General features: G+C 57.1%; 1 protein-coding gene and 1 long non-coding RNA gene across 25 annotated transcripts in view; one reads left to right on the top strand and one right to left on the bottom strand.

The window, feature by feature from the left end:
* The window catches only part of CAMK2D (calcium/calmodulin dependent protein kinase II delta), a 144,637-nt gene that overhangs the window by 76,271 nt on the left and 48,978 nt on the right, over window positions 1-19,388 (top strand). For 11 of the 24 annotated variants that reach the window (XM_084883424.1, XM_084883422.1, XM_084883421.1 and 8 more), the window contains exon 4: window positions 6,861-6,915. The exons of the other annotated variants lie outside the window; for them this stretch is intronic. In XM_084883424.1, coding sequence (XP_084739550.1) covers window positions 6,861-6,915 — 55 coding nt within the window. The remainder of the gene's footprint in view (window positions 1-6,860; window positions 6,916-19,388) is intronic. 24 annotated transcript variants of the gene reach the window in all.
* Window positions 1-19,388, bottom strand: part of LOC311622356 — a 385,135-nt gene that overhangs the window by 352,019 nt on the left and 13,728 nt on the right. The window lies entirely within an intron of this gene.

Here is a 19,388-nt window from a genome sequence, read left to right as displayed (position 1 = left end):
TGGGGGGGGGGGGGGGAGGGGGTGTCCTCTGCTGGTGCTCAGCAAACTGGCAGACAAACAGGAAGCTGGTCACTTTCTAAGTGTATTTTCCACAAACAGAGCTTTGCAGCCTCTGAAAACTCTCTTTTAAAAATATATATTTTATTGATTTTCCATAGAGAGAAAGGGAGAAGGATAGCTAGAAACATCGACCAGCTGCCTTCTGCACACCCATTACCGGGGATGTACCCGCAACCAACGTACATGCCCTTGGCTGGAATCGAACCTGGGACCTTTCAGTCCGCAGGCCGACGCTCTGTCCACTGAGCCAAACTGGTTTCGGCTGGAAACTCTCTTAAGGGAACCTTTAATGCCCGCGAGGAACGTCTCTCTGCGGACCTGCCGGCACACGCCTCGCGCGTTCTCAGTGGCACCCGCGCTGTGGCCGCGCCGGGCTTCCTGGCCGGTCTGCGGGGAGCGCAGCTGGCCTTCCTCTAACGCCGAGGCTGCAGGAGGCCGACCGGCCCGCGCCTGGGATGGTCCCTCCCGACCCAGGACAGGCGCAGCCCGGACGTGGCCGGCTCTGGAGCCTTGGCTCTGCCACGCGTGCCTTCCAAATCGGGCTGGAAGGACCCAGGCCTTTGGGTCTGGTGTTTCTCAACTGGTTTTCTGTTTCTCCCTAAGAGTGTTGCCCAGTGTCCGGGCTTTGATCTACCGAGGGCCCCGCTGGTGGATGGCACCCAGAGCCATGTCCTCTCTCACGGACGGGGCCCCCTCCGGGCTCTCCGTGGGTGTGACGTGTGGGCACAGGGCAGTTCTCTCCTCAGGCTGGTTCTGGACCTGGTGGGGGTTTTCCCTGGAAGCTCACCTGACCTTCCCAGCCAGTCCCGGCTGCCTCCCGCCAGTGTGATGAAGGCCTTAGCACAGGCCGCGTGGACTCCGCTCCCAGTTCTCACCCCGAGAGCCTGACTGAGCGAGTGTCTAATGATGCCCTGCCTGTCACGAACGGACCCAGGGGACCAGGTCAGGGACACTGTGTGGATGAGGCTCTGGGCAGCGCCTTGCAGACACACTGATGAGCAAGACGCTGGCCCGTCTGCACTCCCTTCTCTGCCTCCATCCCTGCCACGGGAGCGTTGTCCCTGGGCAGAAGCGTCATCTTCGTTACCAGCAAGCGGTGCTCTGGGCTGTGGTTTGGGTGGGATGGATGGGCGGGAGATGGGGGGTGGTCACGTGCTGCCTGTGCACCCTGGTGGCCAGGCTCCCGCGCGCTCCTGTCACGTGCTCTCCTGTCCAGGCCTCGAGCCCTGCAGCATCCCATGAGGGGTGTGGCGGCTGGCTTAAGAGGGCGGGACAGAGGCAAGCAGAGAGTTTGCTCTTCAGTCCTTTGATTTCGCTGCGAATGTGATGTTGACACGAGAGAATCTATAGGACGAGCTACAGCGAAGGAGCATGGGGCAGGGGAGCTTTGCCCGCTCAGTGCCCCAGGACAGGCTGGTATGCGTGGCCGTCACAGGCACTGTGCAGAGGACTGGACACGTGGCGGATGACGGGGGAGGAGTGTGTGGTGGTTACGTTTGCGCCTGGGTGACTGTCCGCTGCATGTGTGGCCGTTGCTCAGGTGCGTGCTACTTAGGACGTGCTTTTACTGAGTCATTTCTCACTAAAAAGTTTAAAAAGCTAAAAACTTCCTTTTAATCAGTTAATGCCATCTGTCTTTCCCTGAAGAACCAAATTCTTACAGTTGTTTTGGGTCGTGTTTGGTTTTTACAGTTGATGTTGGTGTGGGCTCCAGCACATGCCCTGTGGGTGTGCGGCGGACCTGTGAGTGTCGGCGATGTTGGTGAGTGGGAATACTTAGGGATACTGTGTCTGGAAAACGAAGTCTCAGGTGGATTGACCTGATGAAACGTGTGTATCAGAAAGCTTCATGTCCTAGCCGGCCCACAGCTGCCTCTCCCCCTGCAGCACTGTGTGTGTGAACAGCGTCGCGATGGCACTGAGTCCGATGACAGAGCTGGAGCCAGGACCCGGGAAGCGGAAAGGGATGCGCACAGTCAGTCCTCAGAATTTGCAGACACGCCCAGGCGTCCGCTGCTCTCTCACATTTGTCTGTGAGCCCCGCAGCCCTCGGACCACTTCCAGGTGGGGTCCGAGATCAGCCTGGGGGATCCCCGGCGGCCGGGCGGCCACTGAGCTCCATGGCGGGGACACCATCTGCTTAGCCCACGTTTCCGCCTTGGTGGCCAGCGGCTGGCTAACGTGGTCCCGCAGCACAATGTGGACGTGCTGTCTCCAGGCGCACGGAGGCTGCGGGGGGCTGAGACGGCAGGGACAGGCGTGTGAGCGGAGCTGGCAGAGATGTCCTGCGGCGAGTCCTGGCGCCGCACTGTGCTCCGCGCAGGCTGTGAGCGTCACGTGGGGACCGGGGATCCGGAGCAGGGGCACCAGCGCAGGACGGGGCCTGTAGCCGGCGGACGAGTGCAGGCCACAGGGGCTGGCCTGGCCCTGAGTACTGGCTGGGTCCACGGCCCAGCGTCCTGCGGCTCCGTGGACGGAGCTGCTGCCGACAGGGAGGTCTGACTGGGAGGCCGCCAAAAGTTATCAGAGGGGCAGAAAGCACGTTTCTACATGGGATTACTGGCATGATTACCTGGGGCTTGTTCTCCACTGTCGCAGCCTGGGCGAGAGCAGCGTGCAGTGACTGAGGAGAAACGGGGATGTCTCCAGCAACGATTTGCTGTCCACTCATGGGTAGAAGTGAAGCCCAGTCTTCAGAACATGCCAGTTTAAACACTTCAAAGTTCCCATGGAAGAGCTTAACTTCCTCTGCACGCTCAGTGAGAGGAGCTGCTGGTGCTCTGTCCAGCCCAGCCCCGCCCCCTGCGCTGGTCTCAGTAGGCGGGGCCAGGCCCGGCCAGTAGAGGGGCGGGGCCACACCCTGGTCTCAGGGGAGGGGGTCGGCCAGGCTGGAGTTCAGCTGGCCGGTGGAGCCCTGTGTGGGGCGGGGGTGTCCTGGTTGGATGAGCACACGAAACACTTCCCAGTTTCTGGAAGGAGGCGCAGGGGCTGTGAGAAGCAGGAGGAACATGCACACATTTCCCGTAAAGATGCGGCTGGGTGTCTGCTGTCCTGACATTTTCTCGTACCAGCCTCCCTGCCAGACGCCGGCAGGCACGTGGGGACCATCTAGAATTGCGTGATGCAGGAGCATGGACCCGGCCAAATGGTTTGTCTCTACCGTCCTGCTGCCTGGCAGGATGCCTTTCTGAGACTGGTTTTAACGGGAAACAGAGGGTCCGATCACCAGGATGCATTGCACCTGAGTAACTGGACTTGTTCAGAATCATTCACCCCCCAGAGACGACTGTGCCGAGTGCTAGGACGGCAGTGGCTGTTGGGCTGAGGAACCTGTGTCCCCAAAGCAGGTGTGAGTGCCGGTCCCCGCGGCGCTGGCCGCCCTGCTCGCTCTGCTCCCTGGGCCTGAGCGCACAGTGAGACTTTCACTCCTCGTGGCTCATAGCCTATAACCGGTGGGCAAACTGCGGCTCGCAAGCTGCCGTTGCCGCTCTGTTGACTAGAGTTTGCCGACCACTCTCACAACCCCTGTGGGCTCTAAGCCGCACCCTCAGCTCACCGAGGCACGGGCACTGCTGCAGCCGCCCGTCCGCCCCTGAGGAGAGAGGCCCTCAGGAAACCCCGTGGCCGAGCCTGGGAGCAGGCAGACCAGCCCGGTGGGAATGTCGGCCCACAGGCTGTGGGAGTCACCAAAACCATTTGGTCTGACCCTGCCCTGCCGAGGCATTAGGGGCGAGTTAATGAAATGTTAGTGCTTAGAGTTTTAAGTGTACGCCCGCAGATGATGTGTTAGATATCCAGATGGCCCTTGGCAGAGACCAGGCTCCCCGCCCGTGCAGAGGAGGGCAGCGGGCTAATGCAGATGAGAGAGGGGCCCACCGTCCGCTCCGCTCCGCAGGCGGCACTGCCGCGTGGGCAGCAGGCGCTCGGGCTGTGGGGGCGCGCTGGCCCTAGAAGCGCGCCGGAGTCCCGAAGGGAGTGCGTGAAACTGGTTTGTGAGGCGCGGCTCCCGCGTGGTCTGTTGGTGAAGAAAGCTCAGCCCTTAGCGCAAGTTAGCCACGCTGCCCGGACGGCCAGGCGGCGCGAGGCGGGGAGGAGGGACTGCCAGCCACCCCACCCCTGCGTTCTAGCGTCCCCTGCTAGGACAGGACACTCACTTGCCACAGTGGGGGGTGGGGTGGGGTGGGGAGTTGGGAGGGGGAGTGCGGGGGGGGGGGGGGGAGGAGGGGTGGGGAGTTGGGGGGTGAGTGCCGAGGGCAGTGGGGGGGGGGGTTGGGGAGTTGGGAGGGGGAGTGCCGGGGGTGGGGGGGATGGGGGGGAGAGTGCCCGGGGGGGAGGGGGAGTGCCGGGGGCGGGGGGGATGGGGGGGAGAGTGCCGGGGGGGGGGGTTGGGGGGAGAGTGCCGGGTGCGGGGGGTGGGGGGTGGAGGTGGGGTGGGGAGTTGGAGGGGGAGTGCCAGGGGCGGGGGGGAGGAGGGGGGAGAGTGCCGGAGGACTGGGGGGGAGGGGTGAGGAGTTAGGAGGGGGAGTGCCAGGGGCAGTGGGGGGGGTGGGGAGTTGGGAGGGGGGTGCTGGGGGCGGGGGGGGGAGTTGGGAGGGGGAGTGCCGGGGGCTGGAGGGGTGGGGGGGGAGTTGGGAGGGGGGTGCTGGGGGCGGGGGGGGGGAGTTGGGAGGGGGAGTGCCGGGGGCTGGAGGGGTGGGGGGGAGTTGGGAGGGGGAGTGCCAGGGGCTGGAGGGGTGGGGGGGGAGTTGGGAGGGGGAGTGCCGGGGGCTGGAGGGGTGGGGGGGTGGGAAGTTGGGAGGGGGAGTGCCGGGGGCTAGAGGGGTGGGGGGGAGTTGGGAGGGGGAGTGCCGGGGGCGGGGGGAGTTGGGAGGGGGAGTGCCGGGGGCGGGGGGGGGGAGTTGGGAGGGGGAGTTCCGGGGGGGCTGGAAGGGAGGGGTGGGAAGTTGGGAGGGGGAGTGCCAGGGGCGGGGGGGGGGTGTGGGGTGGGGAGTTGGGAGGGGGAGTGCCGGGGGGGGGGGTAGTTGGGAGGGGGAGTGCCGGGGGGTGGGAAGTTGGGAGGGGGAGTGCCAGGGGGCTGGGGGGGAGGGGTGGGAAGTTGGGAGGGGGAGTGCCAGGGGCGGGGGGGTGGGGGGGAGTTGGGATGGGGAGTGCCGGGGGCGGGGGGTGGGTGGTGGAGGTGGGGTGGGCAGTTGGGAGGGGGAGGCGGGGGTGGGGTGGGGTTGGTTGTTGGGAGGGGGAGTGCCAGGGGCGGGGGGCGGGGGGGGAGGTGTGGGGAGTTGGAAGGGGGAGTGCCGGGGGCGGGGGGAGGGGGCCTCTGCCTTGGAAGTTCCTGGGGAAGGAGCCGGAAGGTTCAGTAGCAGGCCAGGATGAAGCCTGAAGGGCTTGGCATTGGACTTCAGGAATGGACTTAGGCCCTGGCCAGTGTGGTCAGCCACACACCGAAGGGTCACAGGTTTGATTCCCAGTCACGGGCACCTTTCTAGGTTTCAGGTTTACTCCTGCTCCTGGTCAGAGCATGTGCAGGAGGCAACCAGTCAATGTGTCTCCCTCATATAAATGTTTCTCTTTATCTGTCTCTCCCCCAACCCCTTCCTTCGGTCCCCTCTCTGAAAAGCGATGGGGGAAAATCCTGTGAGGATTAACAAAACAAACCAACAGAAAGAATTAAAGCATGCCTTGCATTGGGTCTGAGCCTGGGAGGAGCAGGTGCTGCAAAGCCCCTCACAGGTGGTGGTAGTTGGGTCCGACTACAGGGTTCTCTTGAGTCCACCTTTCCACGTGGCAGTCATCACGCGTGGAGAACACGCTAAGGACAGGCCGTGGTGCGTCGTGTCCGGTCCTGACTGCTCAGGTGCAGGTCCCACGAGGTGGCCGCTTCGCCTGCCCCTGCAGCCTCCAGCGACGGCCTGGCACACGGGCAGTGGTATGATCAGGGGGTTGGCCATCCGTGGGGCGAGTTGGGAGAGGCTTATGTGAAATGAACAGAACAAGCAGTGTGAGTCTGCATGAGTGTTAACCTCAGAGGCTAGGGTAGACGCCGAGAGTTTTAGTTCAGAAGAGAAACGTTTGCTTGGCTAGTTATCAGTAAGAGCCTAGCCCCCTGCAAACGTTTAAGCAGCATTAGTGTGAGGAACTAGTGGGTGATTTTATGAGAAGTTCTAGTTGCACATGTTTGGCTTCTAACTTGGTAAGCGCCGTGAGTTTAGAAGCAGCGTCATAATGAAAACGGTGGACAGGTCGGCCAGGGGGTGCGGTGTGGGGATTTCCCAGGAAAGGGGCCTAGAGGCAGAGACCCCAACCAGACGCCCCCCAGCCTGGCTGGCCCCCGCGATCAGAGCACGTCCTGCGCACGGGCTCGGGCCTGTGCGGGCCAGGCGCACACAGCTGTGGGTGTGACCCTGGTCCGTGCACAGGGGAGCAGCCGTGGGTTTCTCTCTCTCCCCCTCCTTCCTCCGTAGAATCCATGAAAACCATGTCCGTGGGGAGGAGTAGGAGTGGACGCTCTGACGGGGCCCTGTCGGCTGATGGGGGTGCCGGTGAGGACGGCGTGGCCGGTGGCACTCCGCATCCAGGGGCAGACACAACTCTGCCCACCACGGCTCCTCACCGGCAGCCTGGCCACTCCACCCCTTCACCTTCGCGCCCCCCGGCAGGGCAGTGCCCCGTCCTCACAAGTTAGGTCTCTGTGGAGCCGGTCACACGTAGGCCAGCCCTCCCGGCGGCAGGAGCCGCGGCGCGCGGGGCGCTGTGGGGAGGAGGGTGCCACACGTGTAACGCTGCCTTCTCTCTCTCCCCCGCAGTGCGGCTGCACGACAGCATCTCGGAGGAGGGCTTCCACTACCTGGTGTTCGACCTGTGAGTACCCGCCCGCCGGCCGCGGCCCTGGTCCGGTCCCCTCCCTGTGGTGCGCAGGTGTCACACGTCCTCACAGCCCGCGCCCCGGAGGGCGCTCCGAGGGCCTGCTTACAGCGCAGCGGCCTCGGGGACGAGGTGTCCTGGGGTGCGCCGTGAGGCACCACTCAGCCTCCGGGGGTCGAAGTGGCTCTGAGCGTCCCGCTTATCGTTTGTATGAAAAGGAGCGTCAGGGAGGGGCCTGGGCTGGTTCACTGGGGGCTTCACTGCACCTCCGACTCCGCTGCTATCTCTGCACCTGGCTGTGCTCACAGAAACACAGATCCCCCCACACGCCCCGGGCCGCCCTCCCCGTCCCCACACGCCACGGGCCGCCCTCCCCGTCCCCACACACGGGCCGCCCTCCCCGTCCCCACACACGGGCCGCCCTCCCCGTCCCCACACACGGGCCGCCCTCCCCGTCCCCACACGCCCCGGGCCGCCCTCCCCGTCCCCACACGCCCCGGGCCGCCCTCCCCGTTCCACACGCCCCGGGCCGCCCTCCCCGTCCCCACACACGGGCCGCCCTCCCCGTCCCACACACGGGCCGCCCTCCCCGTCCCCACACGCGGGCCTGCCAGGATTGGTCACTGCAAGAGGAAGGGGATTGCCAAGGTTGACAGACGACCAGGGTTCGTAGGCCGAGGCCCGGTGGCGGTGACTGAGGGCCGTGTGGCCGGGGAGCTGTGCGCTCTGGCGGGTGGGACGTGTGAGACAGTCACGTGGCGGGGAGGCTCCCAAGAACAGAAGTCAGTTTGACACTTCCCATCAGACCTGCTCCTGCCATTGACATCACAGTCCTGTCCTTGGAAAGTATGTCCTAAGTTCAGACAAAGCTCCCGGCGGAGAGAGGCCCATGGCCGCCTCCTTTACAATGAGACCCGCGGAAACGCACGCAAACACCCCGAGAGCCCCATAGAGGAGCCGCTGCGCGGCTGCGGGGACCGCACCGCGTGGGCAGGCTCCAGCCTGTTAACGTGGCGCTCGGGGAACAGAAAAGAAAAAACTTTTGAATATTGAGTCTAAAGGTCAGTTGGTGTAGATCTGGTTCACGCAGCCCTTCAGTGCCGGCACTGGGGAAGGCGGCTCTGTCTGTCTGTCTGTCTGTCCTCTCTCGCAGATGGGTGTGTCCTCTGGCTCAGGCGCCCCTTATGGAGAAATGGGAGCGTTAGCTCATGGCATGTGTTGACCACCCTCCTTCCCAGGCCGGAGAAGCTGTGTTAGTCCTTGGCTAGCCTGCTTGCCGTGCCCAGGTCTGAGCCGAGACTGGCAAAGGGATACGTACCCCAGGGCCCTGACCGAGGGTGAGGCTGGTCTGTAGGCCTGGGAGCTGGCCCCTGATCGTCACACGATGCTCAGTTCAGAGCGACAGCATGGCCTGTCACTGGGAAGAAGGGGGAGTCTTGCCTGTTGGGTGGGCGGCCAGCATGTGGGTGACGCGTGAGTGCAGGAGACAGAGGCCGAAAGCCGGTGTGGCAGGCCTTGTCACTCCATCGCACCAACCCCGCGGTCCTTTCTCAGAGCTCTGGTTTGCTTTTCCCAGACCAGAGCTCTGAGAAAAGCTCTGAGCGGCTCCTCTATGGGGCTCTCGGGGTGTTTGTGTGCTTTTCCACGGGTCTCATTGTAAAGGAGGCGGCCATGGGCCTCTCTCCGCCGGGAGCTTTGTCTGAACTTAGGACATATTTTCCAAGGACAGGACTGTGATGTCAAGTGACAGGAGCAGGTCCTCCCTCCCTGCTGCTCCAGGGTCCCTTCTCTCGCGATGTCCTTTTTCTTCAAGAACTTGCTTCAGCCCGGCTGGCGTGGCTCAGTGGCTGAGCGTCGACCTATGAACCAGGAGGTCACAGTTCGATTCCTGGTCAGGCCACGTGCCTAGGATGCGGGCATGCAAGAGGCAGCTGTTTAGTGTTCAGTGATTCTCTGATCATTGATGTTTCTTTCTCTCTTTCCCTCTGTTCTGAGTGTTCGTGTTTTCCAGGTAAGAAATCCTATCCATGCTGCACAGAGGTGCCTACACGCGGACACCTGCGACGCTCGGGACACGGTGGCTCTGAACGTGTCCCAGCGCCACGGGCACAGGAGAGCGCGGCGAGCTGCCCGCCCCTCTGAGCGCAGCTGAGCCGCTGGCAGGCTGGGCATGCTTTGTACTTACCATGTATACTTTTCATTTCCACAAATTTTGAAATTATTCCACAATATTAAAAACTCTTTTTCAAACCACACCCCTTGGCCGGGAGCTGATTGTTGCATGGTGATGTCGGGACTGAAGGGAAGTCAGACACCATTCCTTTTCCAAAGATCTCACATTCAGAAAGGTACGGGCAGCTTGGAAAACGTCAAGGGGCAGACATGCGCGGAGCGCTGAGCACAGTTACCGGGTGTCGGGGCCCGAGGGTGCGGCAGACAGAGTGGCGTCTTGGGGCTGTCCCTTCATCCTGAGAGCACACACTCCGAGTCCGGCCTGCAGGCGAGCTCCCTGGACGGCAGCGAGCGCCTGTGCCAGGAGGTGCACAGCCAGGTCAGCAAGCTCACCACACAGGCACGGCGGACAGGCCCCCCGCGTCCGCGGGCACCCATGCTGGTTCGTACGGCTCTTCTCTGTGCTGGCGATGCCTCCTGGCCTCATGGTGCACACCCACCACACTCCCCGCCTGTAACACGTCAAGGGCTAGGCGGTCTTCTCAGGACCCTTGCCACTATTCATAGCAAATCCCATTCCTCTTAAAACTGCCTAGCGTAATCTTGGTTGCCTTCAAATTTGGCACTTATAAATAAAGCTGCGTATAAATATCTGTGTGTAGGTTTTTGTGTCGACATAAGTTTTCAACTCCTTTGGGTCAATACCAAGGAGCATGGTTGCTGGAGCTGAGGAGTATGTTTAGTTTTGTAAGAAGGTGCTGTGCCGCCTTCCCAGGCCGCCTTCCCAGGGGCTGCGCCCTGTGCATGCCCACGAGCAGCAAGCTTCCTGCTGCTCTGCACCCCCCGTTCCCTCTCCCCCCCATCCCCCCCGCCAGCACTGGGGGCGGTTCCGGCCTGTGCGCTGACAGGCTGGTGCTGCTCATTGCCTCCATGTGCCAGCATGGGCAGCTCACTGGCCATTGGTGTGTCTCCTTGGTGAGGTATCTCTTCAGGTCTGTTAGCCATTTGTTAATCAGAATGTTTATTTTTTGTGTGGCGCTTTAAGCATTCTTTGTACTCTTTAAATCACACTTCATGAGATCTCTGCAAATCCTTTCTCCCAGTCCATGACTTACCTTCTCGTTCTCTTGACATTGTCTTTGGTAGAGTGAAAGTTTTTACTTTTAACCAAGTCCAGCCAGCTTTTCAGTGATTTCTTTTATGGATTGTGCCTTTGATTTTGTATCTAAAAAGTCATTGCCAAACCCAGAGTCATCTATCTATTGCCTTAGCTATCTTCTAGCAGTTTTATGGTTTTGCATTTCACATTGTGGGCTCTGATCCACTTGAGTTCATTGTTGTGACAACTGTGAGGTCTGTCCAGCTTCACGTTTTGCACGTGGATGGCCAGTGGCTCCAGCACCGTTGGTTGAGCGCTCGGTCTTCGCTTCTGTGTCAGAGGTGGGTTGGCTGTGTTCCTGGGCTCTGTTCATCCCACGGTCTGTGTGTCCGTTCTCTCACCAACACCACACTCCAGTCCCTAGCAGTGCAGTCGGTCCTCCACTCTGTTCTCCTTCTGGTCTGTGCTGGCTCTTCTGGGTCTCTGCCCCTTACATTTAAACTTTAGGATCAGTTTGTCAGTCTCCACAAGTGACTTGCTGAGTTCTTGATTGGAATTGCGTTGAATTTATAGATTGAGTTGTTAAGAACTGGCATCTGGACAATAACAAGCCTTCCTAATGATTGACATGGAAATCTCTTCATTTATGTAGTTCTTCTTCTAGATCTTTCATCAGCGCTGTGTAGTTTTTTTTCATGTGGCCCTTCTATGAAAGACATATCTAAGTATCGCATTTCTGGGAAGTGGGATATAAACGGGCATAGTGTTTTTAATCTCACTTGGTTATTTGTAGTATATAAGAAATGGATAGACTTTTAGATATTAACCTGGTATCTCGTAACTTGTGATTGCTTAGCTCCAGAACTTTTATTGTCGATCTTTTGGGATTTTCTGCATAGAGAATCACGTCACCTATGCGCAAAGACCACTTTATTCTTCCCTGCCAGTGTGTATATTTTATTTCCTTCATCGTCTAGGACTCCAGGGGTGCGAGAGGACACCCCTTGCCTTTTCTGATCTTGGTGGGACAGCATCCACTTTATCACTAGGACGTGTAATAGTAGCGTATTTTATAGATTTTTAAAATCGAGTCGAGGAGGGTCATTCCTCTTCCTAATTTGCTGAGCATTACTACCATGAATGTGTATCGAATTTTGTCAGATGTTTTTTCTGCATCCATTTATATGACCTGTGGTTTTCCTATTGCTGTCTGTTGGTGATGAGGGGTAACAGTTATTGGTACTCAAATGGTGAACCGGCCTTGCCCACCTACAGTAAACCCCTCCTGCTCGTAGTGCATATTGGTTGTGTACATTGCTTACTTCGATTTGCTAGTACCTTATTGAGGAGTTTTGTGTGTATACTCATGAAGGATGATGGTCTGTAATTTTCCTTTCTTGTAGTGTTTTATCTGGTTTTAGTGTTAGAGTGATGCTGCTTCTACTTCTGGAAGAAATTGTGAACAATTAGTATAAAATTTTCCTCAAGTGTTTGGTGTAACTCATCATTGATTTCATCCGGGTGTTGTGGTTTCTGATCGGAAGGTTATTAGTTATGGATTCAGGTTCTTTAATAGGTAGGCTTACTTATTGTCTATTCCCTCTTGTGTGAGTTTTGTCAGATAGTGCCTTTCAAGGAATTGGTTTCATTTAGGTCATCAAACGTGAGCATTGATTATTCATAATATCTCTTTCTTATCCTTTTAATGCCCATGGTATCTGTAGTGATAGCTCCTTTTCCATTTCTGATATTAGTAACTTGTGTCTTCTTTTAAAAAAAAAAATTACTTTGTATTGATTTTATAAAGGAAGGGAGGGGGGACAAAGAAATAGGAACATCAGTGATGAGAGAGTCATTAATCAGCTGCCTCCTGTATGCTCCTGCCTGGGGATCGAGCCCACAACCCAGGCATGTGCCCTGACCAAGAATGGCGCTGGGACCTCCTGGTTCATAGGTTGTGTCTTCATTTTTCTTTAGCCTGTCTATAAACATATCCATTTTATTGATCTAGTAAAAAAACTGGCTTTTTTTTTTTTTTTTTGCTTTTGTTGATTTTCTTTATTGATTTTCTGTTTTCAATCCTATTGACTTCTGTTTTAATTTTTATTTCTCCTTCTTGCTTTGTGTTGAATTTGCCCCCTTTTTTGTTTCCTTATGGAAACTTAGATTACTCATTTTATGTCTTCCATCTTTTATGATTAATTCAAAGTATTTTTAGACTTCCGTTACGATTTCATCTGTGACCCATGTGTGATGTAGAAGCATGTTGTTTAATCTCCACATATGTTGGGTTTTTCAGCTGCTGTCTTGTTACTGACTTCTAGTTTAATTCCATGTGGTCTGAGAGCAGACGTCATGTGGTTTCTGTTCTGAACATGTGAAGGAATGTGTGTTTTCTGGCCCAGAATGCATTCTGTCAGGCGCATGTCCAGGTGAGCTAGAGAGGGATGTGCATCCTGCGTGTGCAGCAGCCTGGGCGCCAGGCGCCAGTCTCACTGCTTACTTGTGTTCCCGCGTGCCCCCGTGTCCTCACGGTTTCCTGCCTCCTGGACCAGTCCATTCTGCCGGAGGGTGTGATGGTGTGATGGTGTCTGCTGGCGAGCCCTCCGGCGTCCCTTTGCGCGTTTGTCACAGTGCGTCTTTTTTATTCTGGAGTTTCCCCTTTATTCTTCCTTAGAACTTCTGTCTCTGCCCTGACATTACCCATGTGTTACTTGCACGTTGTCTATTCTTCCTGTTAATTTCCTCCGCATATTAATCATAGTTTTTAAAAATTTTGTTCTGATAATTCCAACTTTCCTGCCATATCTGACTCTAGCTCTGATGCTTGTTGAGTTTCTTCAAAGTGGGCTTTTGCCTCTCAGTGTGTCTTGCAATTTTGTTGAGCGTGGACATGACGTGCTGGGTAGAACGTGGTCAGAGGTCGTTAGTCACGTGGGCACAGAGTTGGGCAAGAGCTCTGTGGTCCTGAGTAAGCAGGCCTGAGGCTTCAGTGGCCCTTGCCCATGAGCTGTGACCATCCTGGGTCTCTGCTGTGGTCCTGGGTCTGTCTCAGGCCTTGTCCTCGCTGACCCTCCAGTGGGTGGTCAGCCACAGCCTGGTGTCCCTGCCTGCTGGCCTCTGGGCTGCAGGGGGCGCTGGATTCTCAGCATGGGCCTCTGCGGATCTGGGGAGGAGGACGGTCTGCTTGGACCTGATTGGGCAGCTCTGTGAAGAGCTGTGGGTTTTCATTCAGCTTCTCCTCTTAGGACAGCGACACTGTCTGCCTCCTCGCATGCAGGCCAGAAGCCAGAGGTCCCATGGGGGCTTTGTTCTAATCTTGAATTTTATAAACTCAATTGAAAGCTTCTAACTAGTTTAGAATTAAAAAGACGAGTGATAATCATTTATTAGCCAAAGGCCAGGCCTCAAGGCTGGACATGTACATTTTAAGGCCTGTTTTCAGAGGAGCATGGCGGGGCCCGGGAGGCCCTGTGGCCTGCTCAGAAAGCGGCTGGGCGTGGTGAGCCCGCTGCCCTGGCGCTGGTGTCCAGCATCATAGAGCGCCTCCCGCCTGTTTTGCTCCAGGAGACTTGGAAAGCCAGCTTTCTCAGAAAGTTGCCTATGAAACGGTGAAGTTCGGAAAGCTGCTTCCTCGGTGATGCCTGAGCCCGGTGGGCAGGCCCCAGAGAGGCGGATGCTGTCCGGACGCTTGTCCCTGGGGCGGGGCTCCCTCGGGGACACTGTGAAGGGCAGCTGCGGGCTCCGTGTGAGGACGCGGGGCTAGGTTTGGCAGCGGCTCTTCGGGTGGTGACATCCCGCTGGGCCTCGGCCATATCTCTGCCTGGACCAGGCCCCGCTGACGTCCCCTCTGGCGGGAGATGGGCCTGGCGGGCTTTCGCCTGCGCGTCAGTGCCCCGAGCTTTGTGCCTCAGACCCCCTCCGCTAATAGACTTGTTAGAACATTCATTCACCTGATGGCTAGCATACGGCTGGGGCTAACTATATGCCATGCCCTTCGCTGAATACTGGAGGTGAGACCCAGAGCAGGCACCCTGTGCCAGGGGGCTGTGAGCCCGGCGGCAGGGAGGGCAGCGGGCAAGGTGCCAGGATGGAGGCGGTGCCTGGAGCTGCCTCACCTACAGGCTCTCGGCCGCCTCTCTGTGAGGGGTGTGCAGGGGCTGGTGTGACCGTTTTAGGCCTCTGGTCTGCTCCTCTGGGTCCCCGCGCTGCCACGATGCCGGCTCTTCGAGGGTCCGGCTGCCTGCAGGCTAGCGAGCTCCCAGGGCACGTCGTGGCTTTGTTGGTTTAGCAGAGGTCTGCCGAGCACCCTGCGGGGCCAGGCCGCCTTTCGCAGCGGGAGGCGCGTGTGGTCCCTGGGCCAGAGGAGCTGACTCTCCTCCCCGCTCCACGCACCGCGCCTGGGCTTCCTCCCGGGACCTGGGTCCCTGTGTCCCGGCAGCGAGCCCAGCAGGTCTGCCCCCGGAGCCAGGCGCTGGGACGGCTCCGTCTCAGACCCCGGCGCTGGCCCCGTGGTGCGATGCGGCGGGAAGGAGGCCTCCGTGCTGCTGAGCCTCCTGTTTGGAACATGCACATGCTTCAGCGCCCTCCGGAAGCGCAGGCCCGGGATGTGCTCGCGGCAGCGAGAAGGCCTTTCTGCTGCTGCTCCGGGGCCTGTGAGAAAGTCTCCTCCTCGGGAGGAAAGCAGGCTGCTCTCCTTGCGCTCTGAGCTGATGACGGACCTTTTCCCAGAGGAAGACGGCAGGCAGCCTCCTGCAGAACGGGCATCTCTAAAGTCCGCTGTCGTCCACCTGAGGGCGTGGCGTGTGCCCGCGGCCATCCACCCAACCCCGGCAGGAACGGGCTGGCATCACCTTTCGGATGCTTGCCTCGCGTAGCTGCCACATCAGTGCCAAGCACGAGCCCAGATGGACCTGCTTCCGAGGCTGCACAGCGTCAGCCGGAGGGCTGAGGAAGGCGCCAGCACCATTTTTGCAGTGGACTTGGGATTTGCCTCTTGTCTAACGAGAGACCAACTGTTCTCTCAAGGTTCAGGAAATGTGTGCCGTCTCGGGGCAGCCTGACTTGACGTGTGGGCACAGGTTGGCGGTGTTAGCGATGGGATGCCACGCTGTGAAGACCACTTCGGTTCAGACTCCCTGCTGGGCGGACTGGCCCCCCTGAGCGTTAAAGAACCAAACCCAGGCACAGGGGTCACGCCATTCTCAGCTGCTGCTTAATTGGCGAAATCTGACCAAGAAATCAGAGTGAAAACCTGTTGAATGACTCGGTCGTGGTGTCTGGTCTTCAAATAGAATGAATGAAAAGGCCATCACTCCTTGTTTTGGAAAATAAGACGGCATCTCTCACCAGGGTCCGGGACAGGGAGGAGACTTGCAGGGGTTGAAGCAGCTGCGCCAGCTCCGTTTCACTCCATGAAAAACTCCTTCAAAACTGGCAGGATTTCCGTGTAATGTTTCACATGGAAATTGCACCATAGAAAAACCAAGATGGCGGCATAGGTAACCGCCTAACTGCAGCCTCACACAACAATTTCAAAAAATACAACTAAAATATAAAGTGGACATTATCTAGAACTACAGGAAAGTTGACTGACTGGAAATTCTACAATGAGAAGGAAAGAGAAAACCAGAAGGAAAATCAGAGGAGCTGTAAAAGCCTAAGGTATGGAGACACGGTGCGCGCACTGAGAGGACAGAGCCGGAGAGGAGGGGCGGCTGAGTGCCTGGCTGGCGTTCCTTAGCGGGAAGGAGATAAAAGCTCCGGACTGTGCTGAACCCCAGTTCCGTCAGCACTGAACCCCAGTTCTGAGTGAGACCCTGGGGACCCAGGCTCATACAGAGGGAATCTGGGCTGTAAGGCAGAAGCTCAGGGGAGTGGCGAAAGGCAGAGCCCCCGAGTCACGCACGTTTTGCGCAGAGGACAGACTGTTGATTGAGCCACTGGATTGCCCTAGAGAGAAGGAGACATAAGCTCCGGACTGCTCTAAACTCCACTTCCAACTGCACTGAACCCCAGGTGTGGGCTCATTGGGGAAGAGACTAGACTGTCTGGTAGCGGGCGAAACTCGAGGGCACCTTTCTCTCAGAGGTGCTTGTAGCAAGTACCAAAGGACACTGAGGAACACTGAGACTCAGGAGCCGCATAGGGCGGGCGGGGCTAACTGGAAGCCAAGGCTGTAAGCTCCACCCTGAAACTCCGCCCCATCCAAGCTGAGCACAGAGGCTCTTGCAGTTTTCCAAGTCTAGTCGAATAAGGCTGTCTCCTGGCATAGATACAGCTGATCCTCCCACTTTACCAACAGGGAAGCAGCAAAAATGCTGAGACAAGGAAACAGATCACAAATGAAGGACAAAAAGCGACTGGATTTAGAGTTCAAAACCACGCTTATAAGGTTTTTCAAGAATCTCCTAGAAAGGGCAGATAAAATAAACAAGACCTATGAAGATATGAAAAGGGATCAACTAGAAATAATAAAGGATCAACTAGAAATAATAAGGGATCAACAAGAAATAATAAAGGATCAACAAGAAATAAAGAATACATTCTCTGAAATAAAAAATATTATACAGAGTCCTAAAAACAGAATGGAAGATTGCAAGAATCAAGTCAAAGACTTGGAACACAAATAGCCAGAGGACACTCCTCCGCAGAAGCAAGAAGACAAGAGAATCCAGAAAGTTGAAGATAGTGTAAGAAACCTCAAGCGAGCCAACATCAGAATTATGGGCGTCCCAGAAGATGACAGAGAGCAATATACTGAAAACATATTGAAAGAAATAGTGACAGAAAACTTTCCCCACCTGGTGAAAGAAATAGACTTACAAGTCCAGGAAGCGCACAGGACCCCAAACAAAAGGAATCCAAAGAGGACCACATCAAGACACATCATAATTAAAATTCCAAGAGCAAAAGACAAAGAGAGAATAGTAAAAGCAGCAAAAGAAAAGTAGGTAGTTACCTATAAAGGAGCACCCATACGATTGTCAGCTGATTTCTCAACAGAAACCATGCAGGCCAGACGGGAATGGCAAGAAATAGTCAAGGTAATGAATAGCAAGAACCTACAGCCAAAAATAATCTACCCAGCAAAGCTATCACTCAGAATCGAAGGCCAGATAAAGAGCTTCACTAATACAAAAAAAACTAAAGGAGTTCATCACCGCCAAACCAGAATTATATGAATTGCTAAAGGGTGTTTTTTTCGGAAGAGAACGAAAATAAAGATAAAAATTATGAACAACAAATACGTAACTATTAACAAGTGAATCTAAAAACCAAGAGAATTAAAAAACCTGATGAACAATATTAACTGGTGAATATAATAGAATCAGAGGTATGGAAGGGGAGTGAACTGACAATTCTCGGGGAAAAGAGGAGAGGGGGGCTCTGGAAGAGACTGAACATAAACTGTGCACCTATGGATGAGGACAGTTGGGGGTGGGGAAAGGGCAGAAGGTGGGGTGAGAACCTGGTGGAGGGGAAAAAATGAGGAACTTTTGTAATAATATGAACAATAAAGATTTATTTAAAAAAAAAAAAAAAAAGAAAAAAGAAATTGCACCATAGAGTCCAACTGTCCCTTACTCTTTAGGATCTGCGAAACAGGCAAGGCCAGCCCAGGTTTTAATTTTGTTAAATTAGCATGAACTAAGTAAGGCCTGGGCAGAGTGTACCGCTTACACAGACGGCCCAGCGAGGACTGACACAGACAAACGGCCCAGCGAGGGCTGTGACAGACAGACGGTCCAGCGAGAGCTGACACAGACGACCCATAGAGGACTGACACAGACAGGCGGCCCAGCGAGGGCTGTGACACAGACAGACGGCCCAGAGAGGGCTGTGACAGAGAGACGGCCCAGAGAGGGCTGTGACAGAGAGACGGCCCAGAGAGGGCTGTGACAGACAGACAGCCCAGGGAGGGCTGTGACACAGACAGACGGCCCAGCGATGGCTGTGACATACAGACGGCCCAGCGAGGGCTGTGACAGACAGACGGCCCAGCGAGGGCTGTGACAGACAGACGGCCCAGAGAGGGCTGTGACAGACAGACGGCCCAGCGAGGGCTGTGACAGACAGACGGCCCAGAGAGGGCTGTGACAGACAGACGGCCCAGCGAGGGCTGTGACAGACAGATGGCCCAGAGAGGGCTGTGACAGACAGACGGCCCAGAGAGGGCTGTGACACAGACAGACGGCCCAGGGAGGGCTGTGACACAGACAGACGGCCCAGCGAGGGCTGTGACACAGACAGACAGCCCAGAGAGGGCTGTGACAGACAGACGGCCCAGGGAGGGCTGTGACACAGACAGACGGCCCAGCGAGGGCTGTGACAGACAGACGGCCCAGGGAGGGCTGTGACACAGACAGACGGCCCAGGGAGGGCTGTGACACAGACAGACGGCCCAGCGAGGACTGAGACACAGACAGACTGCCCAGCGAGGGCTGTGACACAGACAGACGGCCCAGCGAGGACTGTGACAGACAGACGGCCCAGAGAGGGCTGTGACAGACAGACGGCCCAGAGAGGACTGTGACACAGACAGACGGCCCAGTGAGGGCTGTGACAGACAGACGGCCCAGAGAGGACTGTGACACAGACAGATGGCCCAGCGAGGGCTGTGACAGACAGACGGCCCAGAAGGGCTGACACAGCCCAGAGAGACGCCTGCAGGAGGGAGAGGGGACGTCCCTGCTTATGGAGCTGTCGGTGCTCTTGTACGAAGCCTGGTTGGTCTAACCTGGAGCAGTGAGTCTAAGAGGATTGAAGGCAGCGTGTCCCACCTGTGGATCACGCCGTGTGCTGCTGGTGGAGGATTTCCTGGCGGGAGGGGCTAAGAACCTTCTGGCATTCTCACATCCATCATGGAGAGTGGACGGCTGGGTTCGTGTTCTCACTCACAGCGCTCTGCATTTGTGAGTGCATGTGGACATCAGGTCAGAGGGCGGGCTATAGTCCTGCGGTTTTCCTCCGGGAGTCTGCCCCCCCAGCCACAGAACGTGGGCGGGTGGGGTGGTGAGGTGGGGGCACCCAGTGACTGCTCCGTGAGGCTGGGGAAGTCAACCCACACGCCTGTGGTGGTGAGGAAGCGGGCCGCGGGCTCTGGCGCGGGGTCTGTGGGTGGGGTTTAGCCGTGTGGTTGTGACCCCGCTTCCCTCCGTGGTGTCTCCGGCTAAATCAGGCCATTGGAATAAATACA

Source organism: Pipistrellus hanaki, assembly GCF_964339955.1.
Source record: "Pipistrellus hanaki genome assembly, chromosome: 5".
Classification (NCBI taxonomy): domain Eukaryota; kingdom Metazoa; phylum Chordata; class Mammalia; order Chiroptera; family Vespertilionidae; genus Pipistrellus; species Pipistrellus hanaki.
Note: the sequence above shows the minus strand (reverse complement) of the source record. Positions and strands in the feature narration are given on the sequence as shown.